The sequence below is a fragment of the Clupea harengus genome, chromosome 13, assembly GCF_900700415.2.
Source record: "Clupea harengus chromosome 13, Ch_v2.0.2, whole genome shotgun sequence".
Taxonomy (NCBI): Eukaryota; Metazoa; Chordata; class Actinopteri; order Clupeiformes; family Clupeidae; genus Clupea; species Clupea harengus.
The window spans coordinates 26,247,496-26,259,995 of record NC_045164.1 but is presented as its reverse complement, the minus strand read 5'-3'; the positions used below and the strand labels follow the sequence as shown (position 1 = coordinate 26,259,995).

The 12,500-nt window shown below is 48.5% G+C and overlaps 1 protein-coding gene across 1 annotated transcript in view; it reads left to right on the top strand.

The window, feature by feature from the left end:
• camk2g2 (calcium/calmodulin-dependent protein kinase (CaM kinase) II gamma 2) overlaps positions 1-12,500 on the top strand; it is an 85,808-nt gene that overhangs the window by 48,503 nt on the left and 24,805 nt on the right. Inside the window, exons 13-15 of the mRNA XM_042709640.1 lie at positions 608-670; positions 5,400-5,440; positions 6,925-6,957. Of these exons, the coding sequence (XP_042565574.1) occupies positions 608-670; positions 5,400-5,440; positions 6,925-6,957 (137 nt within the window). The remainder of the gene's footprint in view (positions 1-607; positions 671-5,399; positions 5,441-6,924; positions 6,958-12,500) is intronic.

The window sequence follows — 12,500 nt, the reverse complement described above, 5'->3', positions numbered from 1 at the left end:
GCTCGTTTTTGCACACGACCCTACACAACTAAACGTCACGGACTAGAACAGTCTGAATGACAGTCAAGACTGTCTTTACTGGAGAAAGAGATATAGCTCTGTACAGTTGGTCGATTGTTTTGCTTTGTTGCAATAATATTTCAGTAACAGTAATGACAACAGTCCTTCTATGACCAGAGATGTCATTATTTTAATTTATTTCCTCTCAAATGAACCCAGATTAAATTTGCATGCACACTCCTAACTGACTGACTGATGTGGTGTGACCGCCCTCAAAGTCAAAACAGCTTTAAGGTCCTGCTGACCCCTGTGCTCAGCATGTGAGCTCTTTCCAGCCTAGTCGTATCCTAACTCTCAGTGCATTACCTCTGCCAGCCTAGTCTTATCTTAACTCTCAGTGCATTACCTCTGCCAGCCTAGTCTTATCTTAACTCTCAGTGCATTACCTCTGCCAGCCTAGTCGTATCCTAACACTCAGTACTTTACTTCTGTTGGCTCGGTCAATGAGAAAGTGGGCAAAAGTAAAGGTAAGTTAACAGACACTCTACGAGGCCCCGCCTCCTGACTGTTTGGCCCCTCCCAACGGAATGCCTTTCTTGTCCAATAGTGGGCCGGCAGCATACCAGCCCTGCCTCGGCCACCACCAGCACTGCCTCGCTGGCGCAGGAAGGTACGTCCCCGAGGGGAGGGGGGTGGAGGGGGGAGGTTGGCACTGCCCACTTAACCTGCCCACCCACCCCTCTGCCAGCATGTAGCCTGGGGGAGTCTCTGCCCCGACCTCGTGAATGCACGACCCCCGACCCCCCCCCCCCCCCCCAGCACGACCCCCACATGTTATGAGTTCTCTCTCCCCTGTTAACACTACACACCAGACACACACACACTAAACACACACACACACACACACACACACACACACACACACACACACATCAGACAGACACACACACACACACACATCAGACACACACACTAAACACACACACACACACACACACACACACACACACTACACACACACACACTAAACACACACACACACACACACACACACACACACACACACACACATACAAAGGCATCCGTTTATTCACGGTTATGGTAGAGGTGCGACCTCACCACCTGAAAGTAAGATGGCCTTTCTTATGTTTAACACTTTTTATTGGTGTTTTTTGGGTAATCAATAGAATTATGCAATTACACATCACAAATCTAATTATTATTATACCCAAGATGGCCTTTCTTATAGGGCTTATCTATCTCTAGTTGCTGATCCAGTCGTCCTATAACACGTCCCAAATGAGGACTAGATCACAACCTGCCGTAAAACTGACACATAATTCGCCGTTTACATTATAGTATGATGGATGATGAAGAAGATGCCTAGCATGTTTTATTAGACCAAACACACTGACAACATGCACAGGAACACACACTCAAAAACACACACACACAGGAACACACACTCAAAAACACACGCACACACACACGCGCACACACACACACACACACACACACACACACACACACACACACACACACACACACACAGGTGCAGTAATGTAGTTAGCTGCCTGCCTGCCTGTGGCGGTTCAGCCGAGGCCAGGTGCATCTGTGCTGTGGGCCGGCAGGCTGAGAGATCATCCTCTAGGTGATGAATGAAGCCTGTCCCTCCCTCCTGTGTGATCTGTCTCTCTGCTGAGATCCTCTGGGTGATGATGCCTGAGCCTCCTGTGTGATCTCTCTCTCTCCCCACCCCCCCCCCACCCCCAACCCCCCCTCATGACTCACAGCCATTTCAGGTGTTCTCACTCAATTTGATTTAAAGGCAGCAGAATGCACAGCCAGTCTGAAGCTACCTTTTAAGATCTATAGGCACGGCGAGGCAATAACAATTCCATCTGACAGAATAGCCGTGTTTGGGTTTCTGCGTGTCTGTGTGTGTGTGTGTGTGTGTGTGTGTGTGTGTGTCTGTGTGTGTGTGTGTGTGTGTGTGTGTGTCTGTGCGTGTGTTTTTGAGTGTGTGTGTGTGTGTGTGTGTGTGTGTGTGTGTGCGTGCATGTGTGTTTGTCCTGTGCGCGTTTGAGTGTGGATGTGTGTGTGTCTGCGCGTTTTTTTAAAGTGTGTGCGGGCATGTTTGTCTGTGCGTGTTTGAGTGTGTGTGTGTGTGTGTGTGTGTGTGTGTATGTGTGTGTGCGCCACCCCACAACAACTGCCCTGCGCTGTTCTCAGACCTGAAATGAGTTGGTGCTCATGACCACTGCATCGTGACTGACGTGTGCTGCATTGCATCATGGGGCATCTCTGCCAGCATGCCTGGGAGTGTCTGTCTGCATGAACCTGGAGAACATGGAGGCGCGTTGAGCTCTGTGTTTAGAATACTTTGGTTCGCTTATATCTTTTTTTTTTTCCATAGATGTAGTTGTAGCTTGTGTGTGCGTGTGTGTTAGTGTGCGTGCGTGTGTGTGTGTCTGTTTGTTTTTGTTCTGTTTTGACCTGTGAATGCGTCCACCGTGTCATAAACAACTCTTTGTCTCGGAGGACCAATAGAACATGGTTGTGTGTGTGTGTGTGTGTGTGTGTGTGTGTGTGCATGTACGTGCGTGTGTGGGTGTGTGGGAGGTTCTGTGGGCACATTTTCCTCTTTCCTAACTTTCCTCTTTCAGAAGTAACCCTGCGGCTTGCATATTCATCGCTGTTGTTTAACGCTTCATCCAAAAATAAATGTCTGGGCATGTCATCCAGAAACCCTGTTTGTAAGATGCTCTGTTGTGGCAAAACAAACCGAAGCCGTCAACACCAAGTTTGTCACACAGTTTACTTCACAGTTTACTCGTGTGCGTGTGCGTGTGTGTGTGTGTGTGCGTGCGTGTGTGTGGGAGGTGTGTGTGCGTGTGTGTGTGGGGGGTGAGTGTGTGTGTGCCTGTGTGCCTGTGTGCCTGTGTGTGTGTGTGTGTGTGTGTGTGTGTGTGAGTGTGTGAGCGTGTGTGTGTGAGCACGTGTGTGTAATAACACTCTCTAGTGAAGGGGAGTTTGTTTGCATCTCGTTCTATTGCACGTTTATTGGGAACCCTGTCACTGCATGGATGAGGGGTGTGTGTGTGTGTGTGTGTGTGTGTGTGTGTGTGTGTGTGTGTGTGTGTGTGTGTGTGTGTGTGTGTGTGTGAGGCATGCTTATTGGGCACCCTGTCACTGCATGGATGAGCTTCTCAAAAAGCCTGCAAACATTTGAGTCATTGTTGTTCTTTGCCTGCATCCTCTGTCATGTATTTCTAGAAGAAACCAGTGATCATTTTTAATCTTTATATATTTTTTTCTTTGTCCTCCTTCCTACATTTTTTTATATTTTGAAGGTAAGGGACATTGAGGCTTATTTTATCAGAAGATATAACCAGTATCATCCAATAGTGTATCATCCAATAGTCTATCATATTTTCTGGACCATAAGTTGCTTTTTGGCATAAATGTGTTGGAGTGAGTTACGTCACAATTAATCTTCCTCCACAAGTAGGTTCATATGAAACTCGGCAGACGTCCAACATGGACGTCTGTAATGAATGTGCAGCGATCTGCATTTATCCGGGGAGAGTGCTTGCTTTAGAAGAGCATGCATTGATTATCCCCAGCTGTGTTGCACCTTACACCATGGTGCAGAGGGAATAATTACCTAATATATACATTCAGGTACATAAATATTTGGACATTGACACAATTTTCATCATTTTGGCTCTGTACACCACCACAATGTATTTGAAATGAAGCAATCAAGATGTGCTTTAAGTGCAGACTTTCAGCTTTTAATTTCAGGGTATTTACATCCAAATCAGGTGAAAATTGTGTCAATGTCCAAATATTTATGGACCTGACTGTACATTCAAAAGTATCTCTTACAACGGGACAATCTATAGCATCAATGTATAATATCTAGTAAAGTCTTAACAGTTTCAGCTGCCTTGTATACTACAGTGCGGTTAAACATACAATATGAAGGCTACTATTGTGCTACCCTGTGTAGTGTTAATGACGGAGACACAAAAACAAGTGAAAAGCTGATCGGCCAATATGGAACGGTTTGAATCGAGGATGTAAGGATGATCAATGCGGTCAGCAAATGTTAGACCAAAAAGACAAACACAACTCAGCATTTAAACTGGCACGATATCATAACTTCATTGATGGAGCCTTTGAAGACCTGCTTACCTTTTGTTATGAATATCAAGAGGACAGCAGTCCTGAAAATAGTCTGTATATCATATTATACATTACTCCAGTGCGGCTTATTGTACAGAAAATATGTTGTATGTCCTGAATAGAAACATTTATGTATGTCTGTGTTTACGTGTCCACGTCTGTGTGTGTGTGTGTGTGTGTGTGTGTGTGTGTGTGTGTGTGTGTGTGTGTGTGTGAAACATCTGTTTGTAAAGTGTGTGTGTGTGGCACTGTCCTGTAAAAGCATCTCATTTCACATAAACTGGTTAAAATCTGTGGCAGCAGATTTGACATGCACACTAAATGGCGAAGTAACCCACTAAAGGTACGTGTGCCGAGTAGTTGCTCACAGTGCGCATAGGGTGCCCAGGTAAACATGGCTGGATTTGAATGTGCTGATTTTTGGCCTATGTTCACGTATGCTGTGTTTCTTGTCTGAAACGAACAACTCTAGATAAAGACACTCATTCTAGAGTAACACGGTGCTGCTGAAAAGTGGGTAGTGTCACGAGGTGAACCACTTAGGAGGTTCACAGAGGTCAGGTTGTGGTCATGGACACTTCCTGTTGCGGTCATGGGCACTTCCTGTTGCAGTGGAGTCAAGTTCCTTTGCAACCTAAGCAAGTGTTAGACCGTAACATGAAACTGTTTTGGAGATCGCAAAGCTCAGGACCTGAAGAAATCCCTGAAGGTCGTTCTTAGAGACAATGAAACCTTCAAGATCAATAAGCCTGACCAAGCATGGCGGCAATCCTTCATCACTAGCCAGCCAGCCTGCTCCTGAGCTGCAGGGACAGTGATCGGCGAGCTGTCTTCCTCTAGCCAGCCAGCCTGCTCCTGAGCTGCAGGGACAGTGATCGGCGAGCTGTCTTCCTCTAGCCAGCCAGCCAGCCTGCTCCTGAGCTGCAGGGACAGTGATCAGCCTGAGCTGCAGGGACAGTGATCAGCCTGAGCTGCAGGGACAGTGATCAGCCTGAGCTGCAGGGACAGTGATCGGCCTGAGCTGCAGGGACAGTGATCAGCCTGAGCTGCAGGGACAGTGATCGGCGAGCGGTCTTCCTTCTCACACTGCTGCTGGTCCCAGCGCGGGCGGTTTCAGACGTAGCTGTAAATGCATGGACTGTTGAAGCTAGCTGGCGCTCTTGGTTTGGCTGTGTGGTGTCTGACTCCTCTGTCTCTCTTTATTTCAGCGTGCAAAAGTTTACTGAACAAAAAAGCGGACGGCGTGAAGGTAAGTCCAGCTCTCTGCTTTTTTATTTTTAATGAAGGTCCTTTCAGTCTTCTCTTTAATCCTTGTTTTGTTTCTTTTTCTTGATTTGCTTTTCTCTCCATCTGTCTTTTACAAGCAGTTGTGTACCATAGGAGAGAGAAACTTTTTAATACGTTGATCATGCATTACGGTGTTGTTCTTTTACCTTGTTATACATCACTTTTAAAAGCCTATATTTGATTCCAAATGTTTTCAAGTGTCATCATAAAGCCAGTCATAATGTGTAGCCTGTGGCTTTGTAATCTGCATACACTGGTCAGTAGGACCACGGCTCATTGAAATGACCAGGCAGGCAGTATGTCAGCGCTGGTACACATGTGATGGCCAGTGTTAAGGCTTCACTCTCTTCCGGACCCTGAATCTGTGCATCTGAAATGATCTGAATTAACACATGAGCGTTAATCATTCCATAGCCAAAACCCATCATGGTTGCTTTAACCTGTCAGTTCAGAGTTCTGCTGTGAGGTCCTAAAATCCGCTTTAGAGCCATGTCCACACAGCCATCCAAGCTAATTATACTTCCACGTTTTTCCTCATCGTCTAATTGGATTAAATCATTCCGACCATATCTGAGGTCTTCGCTGATGAGGCGTGCAGGGTTAATGGTCAAGTGAGTCACGCAGATAGCCTGGCGTTGCTCACTGGTGCGCCGCTGAAAGAGACTCTTCAGTCTGTCGGACTGAGACATGTCAAGCAGTAGCGACAGGAAAGAGCTCAGGTCAGACAACCATGTCAGCAGTCAGCAGTCGGCAGTCGTACTTATTTTAAAACTGCAATGAAATGTCAGTGGTGAAGACGCATGCCAGTCAACTGACACTCCTGAACAGGTTTCCACCGTGTGTACGCTACCACTGTTGTGCCTGTGGTTGGAGGAAGATGTTAGCGCCGTGTGTACGCTACCACTGTTGTGCCTGTGGTTGGAGGAAGATGTTAGCGGGCTAAGGGTGCTGCCTGGTGTTTGCCTGCGTTAAACAAGAGTTCAAGGGCCTCAGCGGGGTCGTCTAGGTCGTCAGCGGGGGTCGTCTAGGGACGTGTTTGCCAAAGGGCTTAGTGCATGCAGTGGCCAGGCATGATTGACAAGGGCCGAATGACCAAAGTCACCAAAACGGAAAACACCAAACAAGGACTCAGTCGAACCCAAACCTGGCTGCAGCGAGCTCCAGCTGAACCCACAACATAGCTGAAGTTGTCATGTTACTAATCCAATCCCATGTTTATTGATTTACACCCACCCCACCCCCCACCCCTTATTAATTACAGCAATCCCCTCTGCCACTTTATTTGCTTCTCTGAACAATCTTGTGGTTGTTGTTTTTTTTTTTTCTTTCCTCTTGGATGTTCTAACTGGCAGCTCAATATTCCTTTCTATTTTTATATTTTATTTGCTTTTTTCCCCCCTATGATTCCCTTCTTTCCGCCCTGTGCCTCTGTTTCAATCTGTTCAGAAAAGGAAGTCCAGCTCCAGTGTTTGTTTAATGGTGAGACCTGTTCCATGTCTTTGCACTCCCTCTCTCTCTCTCTCTCTCTCCCTCTCTCTCTCTCCCTCTCTCTTTTTCTTTCCCTCATCTAGTCTCTTATTCTCTCTCTCCAATTTCTATTAGTTGACAAGCCAAAGGGGGGTTCATTTGTTTCTTTTTGTTTTCTTTTCTTTTCTTGCTCTAGAAAATGTCTTATTCCTTCCAGTTTCTTTACAATCATTCCTACACACAAACACACCCCCCCCCCACACACACACACTCACACACACACACACACACACACACACACATACACACACACACACACACACACACACACCCACACACACACACCACTCCCGTCCCTTCTGTTTTCCATCCACTACCATCCATGTCTCAGTACTTTCTCTGGCCGCCAGGCCAAGCTGCTCTGTCTGTGGGAGACCCCAGCTCACACTGACCCCCTGAAACCTCACAGAGGACCCCCCCCACCCCCACCCCACCCCACCCCAGCCCAGCCTCCCTATACCCAGTGAACATGTTAACATTCACAGCCACACAGTAAGGGGGGGGGAGGACTACTGCAACCACCAGACTGGTGGCCATGTTTTGCGTTTGCAGTGGACGGCCACAGTCCAGGCCAAGAGCTAGCAGCAGCGTCTTATGGAAATGGGAACATTTTCAACTAGTCCTTCAGTACGTTTTCAACTAGTCCTTCAGTACGTTTTCAACTAGTCCTTCAGTACCTTCAGGCTGGCCTTCTGAAAGGGTCCTCAGAGGAACTTTCCCTTTTGTGCCCACCCACAAAGCGTCAGGTGATTCTCCCCCCCCCCCCCATCTCCATGGTAATGCCACAGCATCAGGTGATCCCCCATCTCCATGGTAACGCATGAAGAGCCTATGACTGCAGGTTTGGCCTTGCAACAAGAGTAAGGGCTATTGGGATATTTGTTTTCATTTTTTTTTTAAACTTCAGCATTTATTTTCATTGTCAGTTGTGTTGTACATGTTGTTCCCCATGTTTTTTTTTGTTGATTTTTTTCCCCTAAGGGTGTTTCATATTTAATTTGATGTCTTTGGTTGATTGCAAAACAAATCGTGAACAGAAATATAGCACCTAGCAACAGAGGAATGAAGGCAATTACAGTTCCACCAATTAGTGAGTGACGCAGAATAGGTCTGATTCACCGAGTCTATCCGTGACAGTCCCATGTTGCCAATCAGCTTGGCACGTATTCCAGCAGAGGTCTTGCGTTAGCCCTGTCTACTTAATTTGGAGCCTGTTGTTTTGGTTTCCATGGCAATTTCTCTCGGGCCTTAAGACTTGAAGCTCTGTTGGGCTTGTGTGTGTGTGTCGGATACGCCAGAGGCACCCAGCAGGCTGAAGTGTGTGTGTGTGTGTGTGAGCAGACCAGGTGTAGGGCCCTGTCTGGAACGTGGGGACGTGTGTGAGCAGACCAGGTGTAGGGCCCCGACTGGAACGTGGGGACGTGTGTGAGCAGACCAGGTGTAGGGCCCCGACTGGAACGTGGGGACGTGTGTGAGCAGACCAGGTGTAGGGCCCCGTCTGGAACGTGGGGACGCTTTCCTGAAGAGGAAACTCCTGACCACATTAGACGCCAGACTTGTCTGCCCCGCTATAGCCTGTCGGGGGCGGGGGGGGGGGGGGGGGGGGGGTGTTAGTTTGTCCAACCCAACCAAGCAGCATCTCCCCAGTCATGACCTCTGACCTCCCCCCCCCACAAACACAAACACGTCTGAGATCAGGAGCGTGCAACATTCCACTCCCTTCTGTGCTCTGTGCTGAGTGTACGGCGTGTCCCCTTCTCCCTCCAACAGAGCTGATTTTTTTTTTTTTTTTCTGATTTCTGAAGCTAACCACTCTGATCCCTCACCTCTCTGGCCCCATGTCTTTGCACCACCCCCCCTAACCCCCCCCCCGCTTCTGCTCTTTTTATTTGAACTAAAACCTGCTCACAAGCATCGACCTTGCCACGACCTAATGCATCGCATCCACGTGATCTCCGTTGCAGTCAGGTTATTCAGAATAAAAAAAAAAGAACAACCAAAAGAAAACCCTTTTCATCAAGGCCCCTTCACTGCATGCACAGGCCCGCGGTCTTGTGTAGGTTGGTCAAACTGCAGGATGAGTGTTGGCTGTGTTGTCCTACCAGCTTTGACGGGTGCAGCACACCTGCAGGATAAGATGGTGTTTTTGAGTCATGACTTGTCTGTAGACATATGAGTGCTGAAGTGATGGTTTTGTCCCAGCAGGTTACTAATCCCATCTCTCCCCCAGAAGTAGGTCCAGTGGTTTAATCAACATTCAGTTCCTTAAATGCATGTGTTTTTATATACGTGTGGATACCAAAACAAAAATATATATCGTCACGTCCACAGTATCCATGTTTTAGCTTGTAGGCTTCAATAAGAAAAGTCTTCAGTCTTGTGAGGTAGACGCACAGACACAGAAGCACTTCAGACAGTCACTTTTCAAAACATCTCTCAGTGGTAGCAGCGAGAGAAAAGAGGGAGGGAGAGAGAGTAGAAGAGAAGAGGAGAGGAGAGCGAGAGCAGAGCATCACTTTGTGCTCCAAGAATGCTAATGTGTGCCAGGATGCCAGTGTGTCTCCGCAACACGCCGCAAATTTGCTTTGACGCTCTAAAGAGACGGTCATGTTCTGGTTTTAAAGAGGAACAGTCTGCGTCAAATACATTCAGATGTGCAGTTTACCCCAGACACCACTTACCCACAGCGCTCTGCAATGCCACACAGACACACACACACACACACACACACACACACACACACACACAGACACACACACAGACACACACACAGACACACACACAGACACACACACACACACAGACACACACACACAGACACACACACACAGACACACACACACACACAGACACACACACACACAGACACACACACACACAGACACACACACACACACACACAGACACACACACACACAGACACACACACACACACACACACACACAGACACACAGACACACAGACACCACATTATCTCAGCAGCCAGGCTCGCTCAGCACAGGATGGATGGGCCTTGAATGCAAACTGGCTGTTGTGATTAGGCCAGAACAAAGACTGAACTGGACGCTTGAGAGGCGGGCCTCCGAGGGGCTCTCAGACTTCAGGATGTGTGTGTTGTTCTATCCTGTAGATGGGCTGGAGACCCTTAACAATAGACTGATGCCTTCTGGGACACCCACAGGGAGGAAATGGGGGGGGGGGGGGGCTTAGGGCAGTCGCTTAAAGGTCTCTTGCAATGTTTTAAATATTAGAATCAGAACTCATTTTTTATTTGTTTGTTTGTTTGTTTGTTTGTTTGTGTTTGTTTTTCCCACCCCAGCCACAGACAAACAACAGTAAAAACAGTGTAGTAAGCAGTAGCAGCAGCACCAAAGAGAACAGCATCTCATCTTCAGCACCAATGGTACCTCATCTGAACTTTACTTTCTATCTCATCCTTTTTTGGGTTTTGCTTTTTGTTCCTGTTTTTCGTTTCACCTCTGCTGTTCATCTGTTCTTTATTCATCTGTTTGTTCCCCCTCCATGTTGGCGGCACCCCCCCCCCCCCCCCCCCCCCCCTTCTTTCTCGCTGCTCCTGCCCCCCTTTTGCCTCCGTCATGTTGAGATTGTGTGATGGATGCTTAATGATGCTTAACGGCGACTGTGAACGTTGAACCGTAGCAACCGGCTTGTGTCTGTGACCTCCTCCGCTCTACCCCCCCCCCCCCCCCCAAAAGAAAGCATTGGCCAGTCACGTCAACGTTGGAAATAATTTCACAATTTCTGAAAATAATTGTCTTCTCTCGAGGCGTGAGAGACACACACACACACACACACACACACACACACACACACACACACACACACACACACACACACACACCGGAACATGGTCCTCGTGCCTCTGAGTGTGAGCTCAGGATGTCAGAAACACACACTGGACCGGCGCGTCCGGCGGGGTTCGAGGCGTGAGAGACACACACACACACACACACGCGGCGATGGCGGCGTGAGACAGACACACACACACACACACACACACACACACACACACACACACAGGGCGATGGAGGCAGGATCCAGCGGAGTGAGGGAACGGACCGGCCGGTTGTGAGGAAGATGCAGCCCCCCCTCTCTGATGCATTATTCATGGCCCACTCTGGAGACGGAGGAGCGCTCAACACCATTACAGCTCAGGGCCCGTCTCTGAGGGAGAGAGTGTGGGGAGGCCACCACACACACACACACACACACACACATTTGATAATGCACTCACATCATAGCTCCCTTATGCAGCCCCACCCTGTCTCACACACACACACACACACACACACACACACACACACACACACACACACACACACACACACACACACACACACACACACACACACCATCAGAGCCCCGGACTAAAGGAATGAATGTCCCCCAAACACAGCCAGTCAGAGCTGGGACAGCCAATCAGAGCTGGGCTGGTGGAGAGGGAGGAGAAGGACCCTGAGGTCTAGCACTCTTTTTTGATCTCCCTCCCTCCTTTTTCCTCCCATTACTCTCCACACACCTTTTACTTACATTTTAGAGAACACACACACACACACACACACACACACACACACACACACACACACACACACACAGACACACAGACACACACACACACACACACACACACACACACACACACACACAGACACACACAGACACACACAGACACACACACACACAGACACACAGACACACACACACAGACACACACACACACACACACACACACACACACAGACACACACACACACACACACAGACACACACCTCCTGGCCTCCTTTCAAGTATGTCTGTCTTTCAAACGGACAAAAGAGCAATTCCGCTTACAGTAATCCAATAAAACCAGATCATGATCTGTGCCAGTTAGGGGTCTGCATCTTCCATCATGATCCAGCAGAGCTGAGCTCAGTCAGGGGACGGCACACACACACACACACACACACACACACGCTCACACACACACACACACACACGCTCACACGCTCACACGCTCACACATACACACACACACACACACACACACACACACACACACACACACAGGGGTCTGCATCTTCCATCATGATCAGCTGTGCTCAGTGGACTTCTGTCTCCTCTAGTCTGTGTGTGTGTACTCAGCCATGGTGTTTTTGGGCTTGTGTGTGTGTGTCTCTCTTAGGGCTGTGTGTTGTGTGTTTGTCTGCGTGTGAGGCTGCTTTGATTTGTTTCGAGGCATTTCTATCTGCATTCTGCAGCTAGTGTCCGTGTTCAGATGTGTGCCGTAGCTGTGGTGGGGTGATGTTTGTTTGGGCCAGCAGGCTGGTGAAGACCTCAGCCTCTAGATGACCCTTACTCTACCCCCCCCCCCCCCCAGCCTCTAGATGCCCCTTACTCTAACCACCACCCCCCCCCCCAGCCTCTAGATGATCCTTACTCTAACCGCCACCCCCAGCCTCTAGATGCCCCTTACCGCAGCTGCCCAACCCAGCC